Here is a 22,829-nt window from a genome sequence, read left to right on the forward strand (position 1 = left end):
AATAGTAGTTAAGCTCTACAAGCTTAGCTACTAAAAGGCAGAGACATCACCCTGCCAACAAAAGTGTGTAGAGTCAAGGCTATGATTTTCCCAGTTGCAATGGATGGCTGTGAAAGTTGGACCATAAGAAAGGCTGAGCACCAAAGAATGGAAGCCTTTGAACTCTGGTGCTGGAGAAGACTCCTGCATTGAGTCCCTTGGACTTCAAGGTGATCCAACCGGTTAGTCCTAGAGGAGATCAATCCTGACTGCTCTTTAGAAGGCCAGATCCTGAAGAGGAAACTTAAGTACTTTGGCCACCTAATGAGAAGGAAGGACTCATGGAGAAGAGCCCCATGCTGGGAAAGACTGAGGGCAAAAGAAGAAGGGGACAGCAGAGAATGAGGTGGCTGGATGGAGTCACCGAAGCAGTCGGCGTGAGCTTAAATGGACTCCAGAGGATGGTAGAGGACAGGAAGGACTGGAGGAACATTGTCCATGGGGTCGCAATGGGTCGGACAAGACTTCGCAACTAACAACAAGCTTAACTAACTGGCAGTTAAGAAAAATGAGTGGGAGAAAAGAGAGGCATTCAAGGTGGGCTGAACTCACATCTCTTGTAGGTGTGCAGGGACTCATGACTTAGGATGTGTTTGACCCCTCCCTCAGGCTCAGCCTGGCCATCTCCTATATGGAATATTCTTTAGGCTCCAGCTAGTTGGAGAATTCTGGGAGTTGAAGTTCATAAATCTTAAAGGTGGTAAGGTTGAGAAACACTGCTTTAACAGGGTGCCCACACCTCATTCCCCCAAAGACCACAGATAACTACCCCACGGAGCCTCCGAGCCCCACATAGCTTCTCTCCATCCCCTAAGACAGGGGTGTCAAACTCAAGGCACAGGGGGCCGGAAGCGGCTCACGGGTGCTTAGATGTAGCCCACGGTGCTGCCCTGGAAACAACGAAGGACCGGAGAGCAAAAATGGAGCTCGGGAGGGCCATGCGCAGCCTTCCTGGGTTCCATTTTCAGCCGGGACGGCCTCCTGCAGCCCTCTGCCAGCAAAAACAGATCCTTTTTATCTCATTTTCACTGGCAAGAGCACGTCAGGAAGGTGTCCCTTCAGGAAGGCCATGCATGCCCACCTCCCAAAGCTCCATTTTTACTGGCAGAGGGCCATGCCCACCACATCCTGGCACCTCCACACGGCCCCCCTGAAGGTCAAACACAACCCTGATACAACCCTCAATGAAATCGAGTTTGACACCCCTGCCTTAAGATATCCTCCACAATGCTACCGCAAGCGGAAAGTTCGCCAACTGTCCCATGTCTAAGATTTCGTCTACCTGCTTGAGCCGCCTGATCTCTTGTTCCAGTTCGTTCTCTCGCGTCCGGCTGTTGTATTCCTGCAGGCCGATGCTACTGCTCCGCCCTCGCCGCTGCTCGGCTTCTAGCTTAAAGAGCTGCAGGTGTTCCAGCTGTTTCCTCAGGTCCTCTATCAGCTGCAAGACAAGCAAGCAAAATCAAGGTCAACGGGCATTCGCAAGCAATTCACACGGGACGGGTTCGTGCGGTTAAAAAAGAGAAGTCAGCCAGCAGAAAAGCATAGATTGTCCCAGCCGGGCCAGGATTCTTTTCGCCCTCTCCAAGCCATCTTTCCTGCAATTTAATCTGAACTGTACTGTTCTGATCCAGCTCCCCAAACACGACAAACCCTCTGAAGTGAACTCAAAAGATTCCTTTATTAGGAGCACCAGCAGCCCCGGTAAAAAAGTTTCTCTCTCAGGCTAACAAATCTGTCCAGCAGGGGAGATGAGTAGCTATCTGCCACATCTATTCCTCTCCGCCACATGCCTTTTATCCCCCAAGCTAGGATAGGGTTTTGCTAGCAGCGGTGGCTCTTCCGTCCCAAGGACCGGCCCATAGATTTCCACTGCTCTCCTCTCCTCTGCCTTCTGTGCATCCGCGCGTCAGGCACTTGACCCAGCTGTTCCTCCTCTTCTTCATCAGCCACCTGAGGGTTGATGGGCGGCTCAGGCTCCTTCTCTGTCTCTCTCTCTGCCAGCTCCATTCCCTCTTCCCCCTCGGAGCTCCCAGGTTGCCTTGATGTTGACCCTGACTCCCACGTGATACAACTCTGACCTTGCAGACATTTATCCTGTTCCTCCAATCTTCTCCAGCTTCCTGACTACAAAGGGAATCCTGATCTTGAAAACCATGGTTTATTTGAGCTTCTGGAAACCGGCAGTGGCCCTTCTCACCTCTTGCGTGGACTCTTTATCTTTCTGGAACTGATGTCTCTCGTGGTTCAACTTCTCCCCCATCTTTCTCTTGTTCTCCTGCTCTTCCGTGAGCTGAACGGTGAGATCTTCAATTTCATCCAACAACTTCTGCTTCTCCTAGAAGAAAGGAAGGAAGGAAGGAAGGAAGGAAGGAAGGAAGAGGAAAAGGAAAGGGAAGGAAAGGAAGGGAAGGGAAGGGAGGGAGGGAGGGAGGGAGGGAGGGAAGGAAGGAAGGAAGGAAGGAAGGAAGGAAGGAAGGAAGGAAGGAAGGAAGGAAGGAAAGAAAGAAAGAAAGAAAGAAAACAATGAACTGGGAATTTTCTAGCAGCTTCATCCCCGGGGAGAAAGAACTGAGGTCCCTCAGCAATAAAGCACAAAGTTAGCATGCAAGCAAACTAGGCTTAATCTCACCACTTCACTATACCTACTGTCTATGGACAGCAGAACTAGACCAAGAAATCACGCTAGTTGAGCCCAACATCCGTCCCAGCTGTTGAAGAGGAACTACTGGATCGTGCTTCTTTATATGGGGGAATAGAACTCTCTGAGAATAGCAAACTCAACTAGCTGGTTGGCCCCAGAATTCTCCTCCAGTCCTCCGTTCCTGTTAAGCAGCTGACATCTGCTGCCTCTGTTCTGCCCAACAATAAGGACTAGGGAAGAGTCAACGAAGCCTTGCACCCTGCTGATGGTTATTGCGGGACCATGAAGTTTTCATTTCTGCAAGGCTCCCAATGCCCCACCACAATGTTCTGGGATACTGCAAAGGCTTGCATTTCACCTGGGTTTAGTAATATGGGGAAAACGCAGGGATGAAATCAAGCAGGTTCTGACAGGTTCTGGTAGTGGAAATTTTGAGTAGTTCGCAGAAACGGCAAATGCCACCTCTGGCTGGCCCGAGTGGGGAGGGAATGGGGATTCTGCAGTATCCTTCCCCTAAAGTGGGGAGGGAATGGGGACTCTGCAGTATCCTTCCCCTGGAGTGGGGAAGGAATGGGGATTCTGCAGGATCCTTCCCCTGGAGTGGGGAGGGAATGGGGATTCTGCAGTATCCTTCCCCTAAAGTGGGGAGGGAATGGGGACTCTGCAGTATCCTTCCCCTGGAGTGGGGAGGGAATGGGGATTCTGCAGTATCCTTCCCCAGGAGTGGGGAGGGAATGGGGATTCTGCAGTATCCTTCCGCTGGAGTGGAGAGGGAATGGAGATTTTACAGTATCCTTCCCTTGGAGTAGGGTGGGAATGGAGATTTTACAGTATCCTTCCCCTGGAGTGGGGAGGGAATGGGGATTCTGCAGTATCCTTCCCCAGGAGTGGGGAGGGAATGGGGATTCTGCAGGATCCTTCCCCTGGAGTGGGGAGGGAATGGGGATTCTGCAGTATCCTTCCCCTAAAGTGGGGAGGGAATGGGGAGTCTGCAGTATCCTTCCCCTGGAGTGGGGAGGGAATGGGGATTCTGCAGTATCCTTCCCCAGGAGTGGGGAGGGAATGGGGATTCTGCAGTATCCTTCCGCTGGAGTGGAGAGGGAATGGAGATTTTACAGTATCCTTCCCTTGGAGTAGGGTGGGAATGGAGATTTTACAGTATCCTTCCCCTGGAGTGGGGAGGGAATGGGGATTCTGCAGTATCCTTCCCCAGGAGTGGGGAGGGAATGGGGATTCTGCAGGATCCTTCCCCTGGAGTGGGGAGGGAATGGGGATTCTGCAGTATCCTTCCCCTAAAGTGGGGAGGGAATGGGGACTCTGCAGTATCCTTCCCCTGGAGTGGGGAGGGAATGGGGATTCTGCAGTATCCTTCCCCAGGAGTGGGGAGGGAATGGGGATTCTGCAGTATCCTTCCGCTGGAGTGGAGAGGGAATGGAGATTTTACAGTATCCTTCCCTTGGAGTAGGGTGGGAATGGAGATTTTACAGTATCCTTCTCCTGGAGTGGGGAGGGAATGGAGATTTTGCAGTATCCTTCCCGTGGAGTGGGGAGGGAATGGGGATTCTGCAGTATCCTTCCCCTGGAGTGGGGAGGGAATGGAGATTTTACAGTATCCTTCCCCTGGAGTGGGGAGGGAATGGAGATTTTGCAGTATCCTTCCCCTGGAGTGGGGAGGGAATGGGGATTCTGCAGTATCCTTCCCCTGGAGTGGGAATGGGGATTTTGCAGTATCCTTCCCCTGCCACACCCACCAAACCATGCCCACAGAACCAGTAGTAAAAAAAAATTGAATTTCACCACTGGGGAAAGATAATTGCCCAGTCCCTCGACACCTGAAGTAGGGGGGATGAGGAGGAGGGAGAGGAGGAGAGGAGAAGAAAAATGCCTAGAAGAAATTTCTTACCTCCTCCAGCCTCTCAATGTTGGCCTTGAGGCAGGGGACGCAGGACCGAAGTTCTCCGTTTTCATTGTCCAGTTGATGCAACCTGCGCATTTGCAGAAACCCAAATGCACGCTTAGAAATCTTATTTATTTATTTAAGACATGTATATACCAAAATTTCAGTGGCTATCAATAGAAAATCAAAACAATACCTGTAATAAAACAAATAAACAAACAAACAAATAAAATCCATATTAAAACTGTCAAAACCATAAACAAAAACTTGGCACCAAGTTAAAAGAAAAATCGATTATTAGAATGTTATCCCAGCTGGCCCTGACAGGGATGCCTAATGCCACGGACTTTTAATGAATCAACACGATTCAAAAGCTTGCACCAAAAATACAAAACATTTGATTAACCTCGGGAAATCAGATGTTCAATATTCTCTTGAGGTGATATTTGTTGTTCTTGTTGTTAGTTGCGAAGTCGTGTCCAACCCATTGCGACCCCATGGACAACGTTCCTCCAAGCCTTCCTGTCCTCTACCATCCTCTGGAATCCATTCAAGCTCATGCCTACTGCTTCGGTGACTCCATCCAGTCACTTCATTCTCTGTCGTCCCCTTCTTCTCTTGCCCTCAGTCTTTTCCAGCATGCGGCTCTTCTCCAGGGAGTCCTTCCATCTTATTTGGTGGCCAAAGTCTTTGAGTTTCATCTTCAGGATCTGGCCTTCTAAAGAGCCATCTGGGTTGATCTCCTCTAGGATTGACCGGTTGAATCACCTTGCAGTCCAAGGTGACTCCATCCAGCCACCTCCTTCTCTGCTGTCCCCTTCTTCTTTTGCCCTCCATTGTTCCCACCATGAGGCTCTTCTCCGGGGAGTCCTTCCTGGCCAAAATATTTGAGCTTCCTCTTCAGGATCTGGCCTTCTAAAGAGCAGTCAGGGTTGACCTCCTCTAGGACTGACCGGTTGGATGGCCTTGCAGTCCAAGGGACTCGCAGGAGTCTTCTCCAGCACCAGAGTTCAAAGGCCTCCATTCTTTGGCGCTCAGCCTTTCTTAGGGTCCAACCTTCACGGCCATCCATTGCAAATGGGAAAACCATAGCCTTGACTAGACACATTTTTGCGATACACAAACTACAATAACCCAGGGACTCCCCCATCGCTTCCCTGAACGGATTCATCTTACCGGGCTTGCAGGTTTTCAATCTCAATGCTTTTTTCTCGTTCTATCCTGCTGAGCAAATCCTTCTGTTTCCGGATTTCATCCATAAGAATTTCATCCGATTTCATCTCTTGCTCTTTCAGCTGCTCTTCCAAGGCGTTTGCCCTGTCCAGAAGAAGAGAGGTTTCAAATTTAGCACCGCTTACCCTCCCTTTAGAACTCACGCTCTGTAGTTCTGACCTCGGCTTCCCCCAAAAATCACGAAGCAGATTCCTGGTCCCGACAAAACCCCTTTTATTAAACGAATGCTGCATACAAATTTTAATAAATAAGTAAATTGATGGTGTGGCCAAAAGTTCAGGAGTCTGGTAGCTCCTTTTCAGATTAACAGATATTATTAAAAGGCATCAACTTTTGTGAACTGCAATTCACTTCATAAAAGATGCACGGAGGGGTTAAAGTGATGCAGGATTTAAATTGGGAGTAGGGGAGCTGCTAAACTGAAAAAGTGCTACAAGATCCTTCCTGTGATATTGGCTAATCGCAGTCTTCCTTTACAATTTTAACAACAGCCTGATTTCTATTGTAGAGGAGCATCAAAACAGACCATATCTGGCAATGCTGCATGCCTTCTCTAGAAGATGGCTTTCCCATCCTCTTTGTGGTGCACTAAAGCACCTGTGAAATATGAAAAAGAGCTGAAAAATGCTAATATTTCTACACTCCTGTTGTGGCCCGCCAGCGACCAATGGAGCTGGCAGCAGATTCAGACAGTGAGGAGTTTGGGGAGGAACATGGGCCAGTCCTGGAGTCTGGGGAGGGCTCTGATGAGGGCTCTGCGTCGGAGGCAGAGAGAGGGCCAGGGCCATCTGACGGTTATCAGCTGCCTTCAGAGTCAGACATTAGCAAGGCAGATGAACAGCTGGAGCCTGTTCCCAGTGTGCTCATGTGCAGAGTTGCCAGACAAAGGGAACGGCTAAAGAACAGGGGTCAACTTGGGAGTAAGGCCACAGGTGGACGATGAGTGGCCCCTCCCAGAGGAAATAAAAGAGGAGCGAAAGGGGAGTGGAGTTTGCAGGAGACAATTAGTTCGCTTAATCGGTTCGTGATTCTCCAAGACTCCTGGCCAAGTTCTGCAGATATCGGACTGGCAGCTCTCCAAGCCAGATAAGGTCTGTGACTGTAAATCCTCTTTTGAAAGACTTTGCTGGATGTGAATGTGCAGAATTCGTAGGAAATTAATAAAAGGGGTTTTTGTTGGGACAAGGAGTTTGCTTCATGCTTTGGTGAAGCCTAGGCCAGCTCTGGGGTATGTAGTAGAGGAGATGACAGTGTAGGCTGGGCCGGAGGGGCGAGTCAAATGCATCATAAGTCATGAAACCCTGTCCCCACTCAAGAGATCTAAGTCCAGCCCACCTTGAATGCCTTTCTTATCTCCCGCTCATTTCCCTTGACCGTTAGTAGGTCAGATTCTTGTGGAGAACTGAAACTTGCAATTAATCTTTATGCTCATTTGAATGGCCGGAATCTCCTGATTTCCCCAGCGCTTGACACGTCGGTTGTTAAAAAACGTTCTCTTCTCAATTCCCTCTCTTAAATGTGTGTTTTTTAAAAGGCTGACCCCAATTTATTTATTTTTTTACTGCTTGCCTTCAGCAATAATTAAGTCATTACCCAGCCTAATCCACCCAAGTCCTACTGAGAAAGTACCGTGGACAACGCAGCTGTGTGAAGAAACAATCCTTGTAATAATTGTACCAACCTGCCCATAAAAAGCTGAATTTCTAATCTGGGACGTCTGGCTATTCTGCAAGCAATTTAAACGAAACCCCTCTCCAAACAGGTCAGCTTCCAAACCCCAGCACAAAATTGGGCCCCGGCTCTTTCCAAAGGGACAGTTTTGTTTCTCCAGGTATATTTACCTGTGCACCAGCTGAAGGTTTTCTTGCTTTAACCGGCTCTGCTGCTCCCCATTTGCTGTTGTATCCTTTTCCAACTCCGTCACTCTTTTCTCTAAGAAGATCACCTGCGCCGTGCAGACATTGACAAAATCCCCCATCAGTCAATTGCGGAAGGCAGCTTGACTTGGAACAGCTTACATCCTGCAACAATACCTTTAATATTCTTAAACAACCTCTGCCCTATCCCAGCTCCTCGGGAAGGGGCTCGAGAGGTGGATTAAAGTGTCAAATTCAGTCTGGACATCTGGCTGACCGTGTGACCAATCGTAACAAGAATAATAAAAGCCACGGATGAGATCAGAGGTGATTTATGCTGCCGGTTCGCACCGGTTCAGGCGAATCGGTAGTGGCGGCAGTGTAAGGCTCCGCCCATCTACCCTGATGTCATCACGGACCTTCTGCCCATGTGCAGAAGGGTCTGCCCATGCCCAGACGGGTTACGAGTGAGCATAGCAAGCGATCCCGCTACCGAACCGATAGTGAAGAGAATAAGATACCGTTACTGGATGAGATCCTACCCTCCCTACTCCCTCCCACTCTGTGTATGTCCATGCACGTGTGTGTGTGTATGTCTGTGTCTGTGTGTGTGTGTGTGTGCTCCATTCAGTTATACACATCCATATGCCATCTCCTTTGTCCCTACCTTATCAGTGATATCCTCCTCCAGGCACTCGGAGCTCTTCTGGAAAGGTGGTTCTATATTATCCATCGAAAAACTTCCCGTCTGATGCAGGTGTCTGTAAGCAAGATAGAGGGTTGCAAACAGAAGCAAGGTTACCACCATCCCAACCAACGACGTGTAACCAGTGCAGGCTTTCAGCAATGAAATCATACTGTGTCTCAAATTTCATGGCTTGGAGGCTCCCCCTTCTACGGTGACCCTCCAGATTTTTTTTTGCGTTCTACTAAGAAGCTCTGAAAGCAATCCAGTCCGTTTTAGGTTCGCTCTAGGACTAGAGTGAAAAGCACAAATTGACAGAACTTTACCCTTTCATACTTTTGCTCTTTGGAATACGGGGTGAGCAAGGTCTCACTCTCACACTTCTCTCCTTTTTCGTCTTTTCACCCAAGGATTCAGGGGTAGGTTGAGATGTAGCAAGATAGTGAAATAGCTCTCCCGGGACCAGCACTGGAAGTTAACTGGACTTTTACCACGTAACCCAGCCTCTGTGTTGTGGTCCAAAGTACGCCGTTTTATGGCAAGTCCTTTGGGCCAGAGATCTTATCAGCCGCTAATTAGCAATACAATTTTATCACTACACAGGTGTTCGGCGATTAAGGACCAAGATTGGTACAGGTTAGTCCTCAACGTACGGCCACAACTGAGCCCAACCTTTCTGTTCTACTAAGCGAGAGATCTGTTAAGTAAATATTGCCCCACTCCTGGGGGAAGGATATAGCAAAATCTCCATTCCCTCCCCATTTTGGGGCCAGCCAGAGGTGGTATTTGGGGGTTCTGCGGACTACTCAAAATTTCCGCTACCGGTTCTCCAGAACCTGTCAGAACCTGTTGAATTTCACCCCTGCCAAAGAGGGTTGATGAGATGCTCCTGCCTGCTGACCAGGGTGGATAAAAATCGATGATTTTTTTAAATCAAAAAATCTGGTTTTTTAAAATTTAAATTGGATTTTTTAAAATGTAACACAGATTTTTTTTACAAAAATCAATTTTATTTTCATAAAATGCTTTCGGAGTTTTAAAAAAATCTATCTAAAGAGAGTTTTCTATTTAAGATACATTCATCATTTAGTTTATTCAGCATGAAATGGAGCTTTGTTAGGTAGCGTGAGGCTGTCTATTCTGCAATATTGAGACGGTCAGTGAATCAACAATGGGTCAGAAGAGGACAGAGGTAACAGCTGCTCTTTAAAAATGATGATTTCAATCGAGTTGATTTAAATCAAGCCTTTTCCCTGGTGATTCAAATCGTGATTTAAATTGTAATTTAAATCAACTTGATTTAATTTGTGATTTAAATCGTGATTTAATTCGTGATTTAAATCATGATTTAATTCGTGATTTAAATTATGATTTCATTCGTGATTTGATTCGTGATTTAAATCATGATTTGATTCGTGGTTTAAATCATGATTTGATTCGTGATTTGAATCATGCTTTAATTCGTGATTTGAATCATGCTTTAATTCGTGATTTGAATCATGGTTTAGTTCGTGATTTGAATCAAGTTGATTTACATTGTTATTTTAATTCGTGATTTAATTCATGCTTTGAGTCAACTTGATTTAATCCGTGATTTAAATTCAACTTGATTTAAATCCAATCCACTCTGCTGCCGACACTTAAACTATCGGTCCAATTTGAAAGAAGAGGAATCCTGAGAACAGGGCTGGCTTGCAGGGCACCAAGCTGGCTGAAGCATTTGCTTCTCCGCCAGGGAAAGAGGGAATGGCTCTCTGCTTTGGAGATCTTTATTGATCAGACAAAGAACACGATCCCACAACATCCCTGAAGTTTGGAGTGGCAATTCATCCCTTTCCCTCTCCCCCTCCCTCGGAGAGAAGAAACTGCACGAGGAAAGCAGGATCGCTCCAAAACGAGGGAAAAAGAAAGAAAGAAACATCGTCCTACCTTGCTACCTTTTTGCTGGAGAGTCTCTTATTCGGGCTGTGGAGTAAACAACAGGAAAACTAAGTCAGGAAAGCTGACACCAGCGAGTGAAACAGGAAGCAAGCAAAGACAGAGCCATATCCTTTACAATTTGCAGCACAGCACACAACACACAACACCCCCACGTTGCATGCATCGCCCTCCCTCCGTCTTAGCCCGCTGGCCGTGCCAACCTTTGGAAGCCCCTCCCAAGGGTGCTTTCTCAGAGAAGCATCGCAGCTGACCCTCTCTGGAACCCGTAGACCAGTTTCTCCCAAACTCCACCTGTTTTGGACAGGTAGGACTTCGACTCCCAGAATTCCCCAGCCAGCAAAGCTTTTTTTTTTCCCCTGGCTAAGGACGAAGAACTCTCTTTGAGTGACATGCCAAGGAGGGCAATAATCCAGGTATTTTAGTTGGAAGGAGGCAAAACAAGGTTTCACCAAACTTAAAGCCATCGGCCAACAGGTTATAAAATTACTCCCCTGGCTGTAATATTATTAACGTTCTCCTCCATTTAAAAAAAAATACAATTCCACAGCATCGTTTGCAGGGTGTCACGGATAGCGTCCCTGTGGTCTTAAGGAGGAGGAATCCAATAGCTCAGAGGAAGTGTGTACAAAGATGAAAGGGAATTAGTAATAAGAATATACTAAATAACACCAGAATATAATATATTGGAATACTAGAATTAGTAGAAACTTGAGGCTTCCTACAAAACATATATAATATTAGATTTGTATTTTTTGTAACTAGTGTAGGAAACCCACTCTTCTCCTAGAAAAATGAAATATCCTGGGAAATATTGAAAAGGCAGAATATTATATTTCCCTGGATCATAAATGGAGAAACATGTTTTTAGGCAGGAAACAGACTCACTCATGACAGCCCCCACCTTTGTCAATGGGCCATTAAAAGGCCTGAGCCAGTCTATTCTACATAACAAAGATATCCCCCCTTCCGCTCCACACGGGATTAAGGCATGATAATATTAACCCTTTACCCATCTCACCACAGGGCACCTGGGAAGAAGCGATGCTCAACCAAACTTGGAGTCAAAACGCATCCTATAGAGTTGCCCCGGGAGTCTGATGACCAATCAGAACACAAGCTCAAGATCAAAGGCCAGAGAGGGCATAAAACCAGGGACTTTCAGCATCTCACTCTCTCTTTTCTTCTTCGCCCAACATCTGGAAGCTTGGGATCCCCCTTTTCTGTTCAGGAGCTCAAGCCATGGGATCCTGTCCACCATTAAACCATCTTTCCAAGCCGCCTCCATGTTTCCAGTGTCTTTTTCCCCACTTGGCACTGAACCCAGAAGGACATTTCTTCCGACACTAGCATTATGTATCTAGCATTATGCCTTTGGATTTATAACACAAATATGCTGCGTCAGACTTCCTGCAACAACTGGTGTTCGTTAAAACGTATGTTCCTTGCCATTTTGAACCCTTCTTAATGTCCTGCAATCTATGGGCACAGATTGTATCTTGGACTGGAGTGGTAAAAACCTGTTAGGAATGTAAGCTAACGGTTGGGTCAGCAATATATAAACCATAAGTACTGCTGTAGTGTGATTGGTTGCTGTTACCTCAAGCAGCCATAAGATGGAGCCAGAATGACTGTCAGCTCTCTGTTTGTTAGATGCTGATCGGTGAATACTGCTTGTTAGACGTATGGTGAGTTACTGTGAGTTTTGCTACTGTTAGCGACTTTGTGTGCTGAACTGATTGTATGATAACTGACTGACTGAACCGTGTATGACTTGGACTCTAAATTGAACTCTGAATACCTCTATTTTCCACCTTCGATGAGTGAGAATTCCCTTCCTTGCAACAGGGGGCTAAGCAGGCAATTGAAAACACAAAGAAGATGATCAGGAAGAGAAACGCTGATGGTGCTAATTAAGAGGCTCTATCCAGTTCCAGGGGATACAAAAATCAAAGTTGCCAGAATTGATGGTTTTGTAACGTTTCTAAGCAAGACACAGATGGACCTGTCTCATGCAATTCTGGAGGACTTTGGGTGTCTCCATCACACCTGGCCCTCTTTGGTGGCTACAACTTTCTGAGCTAGCTATGCAACGTCTACATTCATGGACACATCTTTCCATACAAACCAAAAGCATCTGATCCGGATGTCCTGGGACCAAGCCGTTTCAAAACCCAGAGCTGAATATTCTACCAATATTCTAGAAAGCTAGCTCAACTTCTAAAGGTTCCGAGTATCCGTTTTCTCTTGGGATTTGTATTACTTAATGACGTTTCACTGGCTTGTCTGAATTTCTCTCTCAGGACAACGTCACAACTTTTCTTGGAACACACACAGTGGCTTCGAGAGAGCCTCCCTGAGTTGTTCCTTCATTTTCTGCGCTTCATCAAATGTCACATTTTGTTCTTTCGGGGGTACTCCAAACAACCACAATCGCATACACATAAAGATATCTTTTCCTGTGAAATATCAAAGTCCATTACTTTGAATGTTCACTGTTAGGGATGTAACCCTAGGCTTGGCTTGGCAATGTATATAAGCTATGATTACTTTACTGTTACTTTAAGTGCTTAAGAGATGTAATTGGTTTATTACCTCAAGCAGCCATAAGAAGGAGCCAGAATGGCTGTTAGCTCTCTGTTTTGTTAGACGTTGATCGGTGTATTTTGAGATATTGTGGTTTGCTACTGTTTAGCTATACTTTGTGTGTTAGATTGACTATTTTGATAACTGAATTACTGAACCGTGTATGCCTTGGACTGTTAACCGGACTCTGAATACCTCTATATTTCTACATAGTAAACTACTATATTTTTATACTATTCAGTGTCTCTGTATGCTGGTTTGTGCGTGTTATTCCATATCACTCTCATTACGCTTCTCTGCATACTCGCTCTTCTAACGGGGAGCTTAATTGCTTAACATTCACCATAAATGGATGATTGGAAATTAAGCAGTAAGGAAAGGAATTCCAGAGATATGTCTCGTAGGAGCTGGTCTACCCTCAAAGAGTGCCAACAGCTTTGGCATTTTCTCTTTATTTGGCATAGCCTTCCCTCAACTTGAGGTCCATCTGGATGTTCTGGTCCATCAGAAGAGCCCTTGTTGGGAAGCGACCATCTCCAGCAAATAATTCCCTCGAGGAACCGTCACTCAAAAATAAAGACCCATCAACATTTTGCAGATTAAAAAAACTTCCCCATCAGTCTTCACCAACAAAGCTCCATTCCAAAGCTAGCGAAGTTACAAAATTCTCACATGAGCCCTCAACCTTCATGCTACACCATATAGGGTAGTCCTTGATTTATGACCGATCCTTGAACTTATGACTGTCACAGCATCCCCATGGTAATGCAATCAACATTCAGGTGCCTCCTAACTGGCACGCTTTTATCATTATTATGAGGTCCTGTGATCACCATCCCCCCAAAGGGTTTCCGACAAGCAAAGTCAATGAGGGAAGCCGGATTCACTTAGCAACTGTGAAAAATAGTCAAGAAATCAGGCACGACTCAATTAGCAATGGAAATTCTGGTCAACTGTGGTCATACGTCGAGGACTACTGTGAATGAAACTGGACACTAAACCTGACTTTTCATGGCCTTCCAAGTAAGTTGCCCCAGGGGACTGCCCCATTCTGGTAAATGAGATATAGCACATATGTGCTAGTCGGTTCTGACTGGTGCTCCTCTCCGTTTCAAAGCCGAAGAGTCAGCGCTGTCCGAAGACATTCTCCGTGGTCATGTGGCTGGCATGACTCAACGCCAAAGGCTCACGGAAGGCTGTTTCCTTCCCACCAAAGGTGGTTCCTATTTTTCTACTTGGATTTTTTATGTGCTTTCGAACTGCTAGATTGGCAGAAGTCGGGACAAGTAACGGGAGCTTACTCCATTACACGGCGCTAGGGATTCGAACCGCTGAACTGTCAACCTTTCTGATCGACAAGCCCAGCGTCTTAGCCACGGAGCCACCGTGTCCCATTAAATAAGATAAGGCAGCCCTAAATGTAGTCCCTATGAATTTTGGTAATGCAGAGAAGACCCCCCATCCTACGATGGTAGACTTTCATAGTTGTTGACAACCACTCATGAGGTTGCTGTCCTCATTTTTTTAACCAGCCGGCATGTTCCACTTCTTTCTGCTTCCACCTCTGTTCAGTATAGATCACAAACTGCAGGTTAAGGAAGAATTAAGCATCGCATCCATATTAGGACCACAGAGAAACCATGCAAAGAGAAAGCTGTAGAGGAAGGGACACACACACACACACAAAGCATTTCCACCAGCAATGTCCTTGCTTTAAGCTTAAATAAACATCAAACAGCCTTTCTGGATTTGAAGGAAGGAGGCCATTTCGAGAAGCATAGATGATGCATCTGTTGTTAAAATGATCGGGGTTAGACCACATGCATTCTCAACAAGCAATAATTGCCCCCGTTATAGCGAAACAGCATGCTCGCTTGTCCTTCTAAAGGACGGCGGCGGTATAACCCACCCAACAGAAAAATAGATCCAAAATATTGAAGAAAGCAAGGGAAGGAACATGTAAAGCAGGGGTGTCAAACTCAAGGCCTGTGGGCCGAATCCGGCCCGCAGGCTGCTTAGATTTGGCCCGCGGGCCAGCCCTGAAACAGCAAAGGACCAGCCTCTGCCAGCAAAAACGCAGACCAGTCACGCCACCCATGACTTCCCCAAGGGCTGCAGGAGGCCGTCGCGGCTGAAAACAGAGCCTCGATGAGTGACATCGAGCTGGCCATGCCCACCTCTGCCTCCCAAGGTCACGCCAGGGGTGGGTTCCTGCCGGCATTAGTACTGGTTCAGTGCACTAAAAAATGTGCGTGTGTGCCTGATGTGTGCTCTGCGCGCGTGCGCCTTTGCGCCTAAAAGGGCTTGTGCATGCGCACATTAGAAAAGGGGGAAAATTACATTTATTCAATGAAGACTGTTCTGCGCATGTGCAGAACAGAAAATCAAGATGGCGGCCACGAGGATAGAACCGGTTCGGGCGCGTGTCTGGCTAAATTACTATCTATTTGGCCGAACTGGTCCGAACCCACCTCTGGGTCACACCCAACCCTGATGAGGCCCTCCAATGAAATCGAGTTTGACACCCCTGACGTAAATGACAATTTGACCTTCTTAGATTTTAGACGCAAGAGAAGGAACGAACGTCCAGGCCGGCTCGAGAAAGTCTCTGCCGACGTGCAATCCATATTTTTTTCTTTTTAAGACATCGAAAAGCAAGGACATATGCTTGATTGATAAATTAAAGCACACACAGAGCTCATGCTTTTAAGAAAGGAAGTGCCATGCCTCAAATCGGTTACCTATTCATTTCAAGATCACTAAGGCGGGAGGAAAGGTCTTCGAGGCGGTTGATTTGTTTATGGCACTGGCTACAATAAAACTCAAACGCCTCCTCAGTGATAATGCTGTGCAGTTTCGTGGCAAGCGGGTTGGTGCTAGAGAAATCACATCGACACGTTAAGTGAGGACTTTCACACCCACACCCACACAAAAGGACATACAAGACCAAGCTTGGGTGGCTTACAGAAGTTTTTTTCCTCCCAAAAAAATAAAATGAAAAATGAAAAATATGCACGAGGGGTCCTTGGTGCTCTCCATGTTTGGTGGCTTTCTTGTCAATGTTTCATGAACCCATGAGGTAACTTCAGTGGTAGCACTGATGATGTTACTTAGCTGGGTCGTGAAACATCTATATGTCAGAATAACAAAATAACAGAGTTTGAAGGGAACTTGGAGGTCGTCTAGTCCAACCGCCTGCTCAAGCGGCAGATCCTATACCATTTCAGACAAGTGGTTCCACTAATTAATGGTTCTCATTGTTAGGCAATTTCCTCTTAGTTCTAAGTTGCTTCTGACTTGATTAGTTTCCACCCATTGCTTCTTGTCCTACCCTACTCGTGCTATTTAGAGAACAGCTCGACTCCCTCTTCTTTGTGGCAACCGCTGAGATATTGGAAGGCTGCTATTGTGTCTCCCCTGGTCCTTCTTTTCATTAAACTAGACCTACCCAGTTCCTGCAACTGTTCTTCATATGTTTTAGCCTCCAGTCCCCTCATCATCTTTGTTTTTCTTCTTTGTACTCTTTCTAGAGTCTCCACATTTTTTTTTAATATCGTGGTGACCAAAACTGGATGCAGGATTCCAAGTGTGGCCTTACCAGGGCATATCAATATAGCTGGTGCTGACAGTATTAAAAAATGTAAACAAACAGAAAAGATGTATTATTATTTTTTGAAAGCTGGCTTGGGACTGACATTCCCTTCCAGAGAAACTTCTGAAAGCCAGCAGGCTTAAGTCGGGAGAAAGGTTAATTGTGAAAACTGCAGTCATCAAACAACGCAGTTAAATAGGCAAACTGCTAGAAAGACAAAAAAATCAATTTATGGGATCTTCATTCATACCGTTTTGTGAAGGAACCGAACATGGGAGAAAACCCTCGCTTTCCACCAAACACAACAGAGAAATTGATTCCTACAAATCACGGGAGATTCACACCCTGGGATTCCTCCTTTTCCAATTCTATCTCCCCCAACCTTTTGCTGTAAAAATCAAGAGATTCTTTTCTTCCCCCTGGATTTTTCCCTGCTATGGGTAGGTTCAAACTGAAGTTGTCTGGTCGGCTTCAAGTTGGAGAAAAGTGTGTGTGTGGACAAGGACTGATTTCTGAGTAATCCTCCGATAGGAAATAAAAGAGGAGCGAAAGGGGAGAGGGCTTTTGCAGGAAACAATTCATTTGTTTGGTTGTTCCTTCGTTTCAAGGGTCGCGAATCCCGGAGACTCTGTGCCCAGTCTTTCCTTACACAGCACCTCGTTTGGAAAATATTGACATGGCAGCTTTCCAAGATAGATAAGGTCTGGGGTCATAAATTCACCTTTGAAAGACTGTTTGCCAGGCCTTGGCTGAAGGTGAATGGGAGAAATTCACATTCGTTTAATAAAAGGGGTTTTGTCGGGACCGGGACTCTGCCTTGTGCTTTTTGGGGAAGCCTAGGTCAGAACAACTGATCTAAAACAAACAAACACACACACACATACATGGTACTATATATTCCAGGAGATCATTCAAGGTTTCTTTCTTGGCTGTAACTGCAGCTGGATTATAGCACCGGAGTGAGAAGGATTAAAAAATCAAAACAGGATTTTTTTCCCCCCAGGCTGTGCTAATCCAGATAATTTCACCTTTTCCCCAGGGCTGTTTCAGATTGTGAACAGAAACCATGCATCTCTCTCTTGGCCTAAGAAAAACATCACAAGCACAGGCGATCTGTAAACCTGAATAGACCTCTCTTCTCTCTTGCTTATTCTTAAAATGCCTTCCTTGGGCTTCCTGTGATGTGCGGGTATGTCAAAAAAAACCAAACCCCAACAACCCACCCTAACTGGACCTGAAAGCAATGCTTGAAGGCCACAGGCTCATTTAGAATAACAGAGTTGAAAGAGACCCTGGAGGTCTTCTAGTCCAACCCCCTGCTTAGGCAGGAAACCCTACACCACTTCCGGCAAATGGTTATCCAACCTCTTAAAAACTTCCACTGTTGGAGCATTCACAACCTCTGGGGGTAAATGGTTCCCCTGATTAATTGTTCTCACTGTCAGGAAGTTTCCCCTTAGATCTAGGTTGCTTCTCTCCTTGATGAGTTCCTACCCATTGCTCCTTGTCCTACCCTCTGGAGAATAGGCGCCTTCGTATGTGCTGATAATACCTGGGAGAAAGGAAAGACGAACTACTGAAGCCACTTTCTCCATTGCACAAGCTGTCCGAGAAAAGGTCCCCCTCGTTCCCTTCTCCGTAGTCCTCAAAATGTTCCTCTCTGCTGATGACAGTGACGATAGAGGGACTGTTGACGTCGGTGGTCAAGGAGAAGTCATTCGGGTGGGATCTGTTGGGAGAAAAAAGAAGCATCAACGCATCAAGAGGGGGCATCGGGAAGAGAGCACAGTACCTAGCAAAATGTTTACACATTGTTGTGATGTGACAGGAGGCTGGTTCTCTAATTCCATCACCGGACACAAAAGTGTTTTTCACAGACTAATGAGCTACAGAGAGGCTGGGAGTGTAGATCTCCAAATTCCCAGGTTTAGTCCTGGTTCATCTACACCAGGGGTATCAAACTCAATTTCATTGAGGGCCACATCAGGGTTGCATTTGACCTGGGGGTGGTGGCAGGGGGGGGCTGTAGCCAGCCGGAGGTCACTCATGTTGGGTGGGGGGGGCACCTGTGGAAGGCAGGACTTCCCTCGGACCCTCCCTTACAGTCATGATCTTCCTTCCTTCCCTAATTCTCATCTCCTTTCTTCCTTCTTTCCCTCCTTCCTTCTCTTGTTCCTTCCTTCTTCCTTCTCCTTTCTTTTTCCTTCCCCTCTTTCCTTATTTTTCCTTCCTTGCTCTGTTCCCATCTTTCCTTCTTTTTCTTTTTGTCTTTCTTATTTCTCTTTCTCCTTTCCTGTCCCTTCTTACATGCTCAAATGCAAAACGGGAAACATTTCTTTTTGTTTTGTTTTTAGTTTTCTTTGCTAGCCCCCTGCCAGCAAAAATGGGAGCCGGGGGGGGGGGGGCAGCCCCTCCAGGCCCCATTTTCACTGGCAGAGGCACCATGGGCCTGTCTTTTGCTGTTTCTAGGGTGGCCCCACAGGGCAGAACTAAGCACCCTGCAGGCCTGATCCAGCCCGTGGACCCTGGGTTTGATACCCTTAATCTAGAGCAATAGTAATAGCAATAAAACTTAGACTTATCTACCGCTTCACGGTTCTTTACAGCCCTCTCTAAGCAGTTTACAGGGTCAGCACATTGCCTGTAGTCTGGGTCCTCGTTTTACCCACCTCGGAAGGATGGAAGGCTGAGTCAACCTCGATTAGGTGAGAATTGAACTGCTGGCAGTAGGCAGAGTTAACCTGCAATACTGCATTCTCATCACTGTGCCACCACGGCTCTTTGCCACACGGCAATGTTCCTCAATGTCAAAGATGTGTGGACTTCAACACCAAGGATTTCCCCAACCAGCTGAAGTCCCACACGTCTTCAAGTTGCCAAGGTTGAGAAGCTCTGATCTTCTAGAGCAGGGGTCTCCAAACTTGGGAACTTTAAGACTTGTGGACTTCAGCTGGTTGGGGAAATCCTTGGTGTTAAAGTCCACACATCCTTAGGGTGCCGTCGGCCAGACAGTGTCGGCTGGTGACCCCCAGGGGGAGAGCCTTCTCTGTGGGAGCACCTTCCCTCTGGAATGAGCTGCCCACGGAGCTTCACATAATCCCTGACCTCCAGTCCTTCTGATGCGCCCTAAAAAGTTGGCTTTTCCAGCAAGCCGGCCTGGCCTGTTAATTTTAACTCATTTTTTAAATGTATTGTCTTTTAAATTCGGTTGGTTTTTTTGGAATGTATATACTTTTTTTAACTTTGGGGATGTGTGTTTTTTTAATGTTGTACGCCGCCCTGAGTCCTTTTGGAGAAGGGTGGCATATAAATCCAAATAAACAGAAACAGAAACTTCAACTCCCAGAATTCCCCAGCCAAAGTCTTGGCTTAAAGTCTTCAAGTTCCCAAGTTTGGACACTCTTGTTCTAGAGGGAACACTTTGGAGAAGACCATTCCAGAACAATCTGGGCTTCGGTGTGTAGGAGCAGTGTCACCTTGGAAGCAAGGTGCTGGTTATTGAACGTCTACAGGTGGCAGCTGGGTCACAACCAACAAAGACCAGAAATCTTGTTAAAAGAAAAATACGGACAGTGCAGTGCATCCGATGTGACCAGAATCTAACGCTTAAAGGAGGACATTCCCTTTGGATTCAGAAGTTCTTGATTCTCGCACCTCCAGCATTTTCTTTCTAAAAAAAACGAAAGAAGCTCTAGAAATACACAACCACCTTTGCAGAATTTGTATGTCGATCCACACTGTAACATCACGTGGATGGAATTCTCACCGCTTTCATATACACGTCGGTATATCTTACAGTGGAATGTGCTTTAAAGCCCTTCTTTTTATCAGGGCAGTAGCACTTTGCAAGCAGCCGATCAGGGCACAAAACCTCAGGTTTGATTCCCGGTATTTGCTACTTTAAAAGGACTTAAAAAATAAATAATGGAGCAGCTTGTCTTTCTGGTGCCAGTCAAAAGAGACAGCCTTGGGCTAGAGAAGAAAACGTAGATAGAAATCTTCTGGAAGAGAAAGTCGTTTGTGGTGTTTGCGCACGTGCAAAACAGCAAGCTTTTCACAGAACCTCCTAGGGAAACAAAACACGTTCCTCTTACGGGTTGAGAGATCACACAAAACAACGGCTTTACTGTCGAAATCACAACTGGCTGGTTTCATACACCACACCAAGCCTTAAGTCACTATTTGCTGATTCATAGAGTATGCGGAGCTCAAACAATTTGGCAACGGATGTTGTGCGATGCTAGCAGATGGGATTTGCTATGGCAAACCTAGACAGCATCCTAAAAAGCAGAGAGATCACCCTGACAACAAAAGTGCTTATAGTCAAGGCGATGGTTTTCCCAGTTGCAATGGATGGCTGCAAAATTTGGACCATGAGTTAGGGTTTCACTTGGAATTAGCACCAAAACTTACAATACAATACAACAGCAGAGTTGGAAGGGACCTTGGAGGTCTTTTAGTCCAACCCCCTGCCTAGGCAGGAAACCCTATACCGTTTCAGACAGATGGCTATACAACATCTTCTTAAAGACTTCCAGTGTTGGGGCATTCACAACTTCTGGAAGCAAAGCTGTTCCACTGATTAATTGTTCTAACTGTCAGGAAGTTTCTCCTCAGTTCTAAGTTGCTTCTCTCCTTGATTAGTTTCCACCCATTGCTTCTTGTCCTGCCTTCAGGTGCTTTGGAGAATAGTTTGACTCCCTCTTCTTTGTGGCAATCCCTGAGATATTGGAAGACTGCTATCATGTCTCCCCTAGTCTTTCTTTCTATTAAACATGTGTAATCTAGATCAAAACAGAGGATTAGGCAAAAAGACTAGACTCCATCATTCATGAATTTTGATTTGTGTGTCTGAATATGTGTAAATGAGAGTATGGGTAGGTGTGTTCAGCCTTACTCAATGAGGAGATCAGAAAATTCTTCACCATCTCAGTGCATCCAGGATGTCCAAGGACAGCACTGGATATGTGAAACTAACTCAACTCTGGGCCAGGAAAATGATTGACCACTTTGTTAGGATGCCGAAGGGATAAAGGATGCAGAAATTCTTTAAGGGAGCTGCAGAGAGATTTTTCATAGTAGAATCAACTCTAGACGTACAAGAAAACTTTTTCAAAAGTTTTTCCAATTCAAATTCAGAATGAAAAAGAATTTGAAAAATGCCTCTGTGCCTGAGACTGTTAAGGTCCTGAATTTTACTCCATTCAAAAACAGGAAACTAGTTTATCTGTAAGTCCAACGTGCTAATGTTGGCATTATTTTTGCATTAACAGACAAAATGGTCTTGTTATCCTCCGGAAATGTGGAGAAGGAGATACCAATTCCAACATCTTCCCATTCTCACAATGGTGATTTAAAAGTTCCATCCAGAACGGATGAGATCATTACCCAAAGATATGGATAAAAACAAACCAATAAAACTACTCCAAATAAAATGTAGAGTAAACTGAAAACCCGTATGACATAATAGTTATTTGTGGATTTGGGAGAGGAGAGAGAGAGAGAATTAATATTTGCTCTTAAAAAAACAGCACCTTGTATAGAATTGCTTTGTGGCTCATTCAGTTTCCAGGATATACAGTGCACATTTGTAATATGTAATGGACTTCAATAATCATGGAGGAGGAGGAGGAGGAGGAGGAGGAGGAGGAGGAGGAGGAGGAGGAGGAGGAGGAGGAGGAGGAGAGAGAAGAAGAAGAAGAAGAAGAAGAAGAAGAAGAAGAAGAAGAAGAAGAAGACGACAATAACAACAGAGAGTTAACCATTGTTGATATGACAAAAAAATCTGGATGCTGGACATGGTAATACTTGGGAGATGGCAGAATAGAAGGGAAAGAACTGGAGAAAAATCACAGAATGCCAAGACTAACAAATAGAAGTAGAACAACAGTGGCAAAAGACAACCAAGATAGTACCAATAGTAATAGGCGCCTTGAGTGCAATCCCAAACATTTGAAGCAACCCTTGAGAACTCTCGGCATTGACAACATCCCCACCAGTCAATTGCAAAAGGCAACTTTACTTGGAACATCCTGCAACAATATTTTTAATACCATCAAACAACAACATCTGACTATCTCTGATCCTTGAGAGGGAATCAATGGGTGGATAAAAATGCCAAATCCGGTTTAAACATCTGGGCTGACTGTATGACAAGTCAGAATAATCGTCATTGACAAAATCAACATCTGTCAATTGCAAAAGGCAGCTTTATCTGAAACAGCTGACATCATGCAACGATACGTCACACCATCATACAACGTTTGCCTCTCCTGGGTCCTTGGGAAGAGCTCAACAGAAAGACAAAAATGTTGAGTCTAGTCTAAACATCTGGCTGGCTGTGTGATCAACAAAGATCGTTA

General features: G+C 45.8%; 1 protein-coding gene across 6 annotated transcripts in view; it reads right to left on the reverse strand.

Annotated features, from left to right (window-relative positions):
• Window positions 1–22,829, reverse strand: part of RAB11FIP3 (RAB11 family interacting protein 3) — a 67,265-nt gene that overhangs the window by 4,914 nt on the left and 39,522 nt on the right. For 3 of the 6 annotated variants that reach the window (XM_081965901.1, XM_081965904.1, XM_081965903.1), the window contains exons 5-13: window positions 18,020–18,196; window positions 15,617–15,751; window positions 10,281–10,316; window positions 8,334–8,427; window positions 7,652–7,755; window positions 5,754–5,894; window positions 4,584–4,665; window positions 2,237–2,374; window positions 1,322–1,477 (exon numbers count right to left, since the gene is read on the reverse strand). In XM_081965901.1, coding sequence (XP_081822027.1) covers window positions 1,322–1,477; window positions 2,237–2,374; window positions 4,584–4,665; window positions 5,754–5,894; window positions 7,652–7,755; window positions 8,334–8,427; window positions 10,281–10,316; window positions 15,617–15,751; window positions 18,020–18,196 — 1,063 coding nt within the window. The remainder of the gene's footprint in view (window positions 1–1,321; window positions 1,478–2,236; window positions 2,375–4,583; window positions 4,666–5,753; window positions 5,895–7,651; window positions 7,756–8,333; window positions 8,428–10,280; window positions 10,317–15,616; window positions 15,752–18,019; window positions 18,197–22,829) is intronic. The other 3 variants (XM_081965905.1, XM_081965906.1, XM_081965902.1) reach the window with 2 other exon arrangements.

Source organism: Natrix helvetica, assembly GCF_964273705.1.
Source record: "Natrix helvetica genome assembly, chromosome: 13".
Classification (NCBI taxonomy): Eukaryota; Metazoa; Chordata; class Lepidosauria; order Squamata; family Natricidae; genus Natrix; species Natrix helvetica.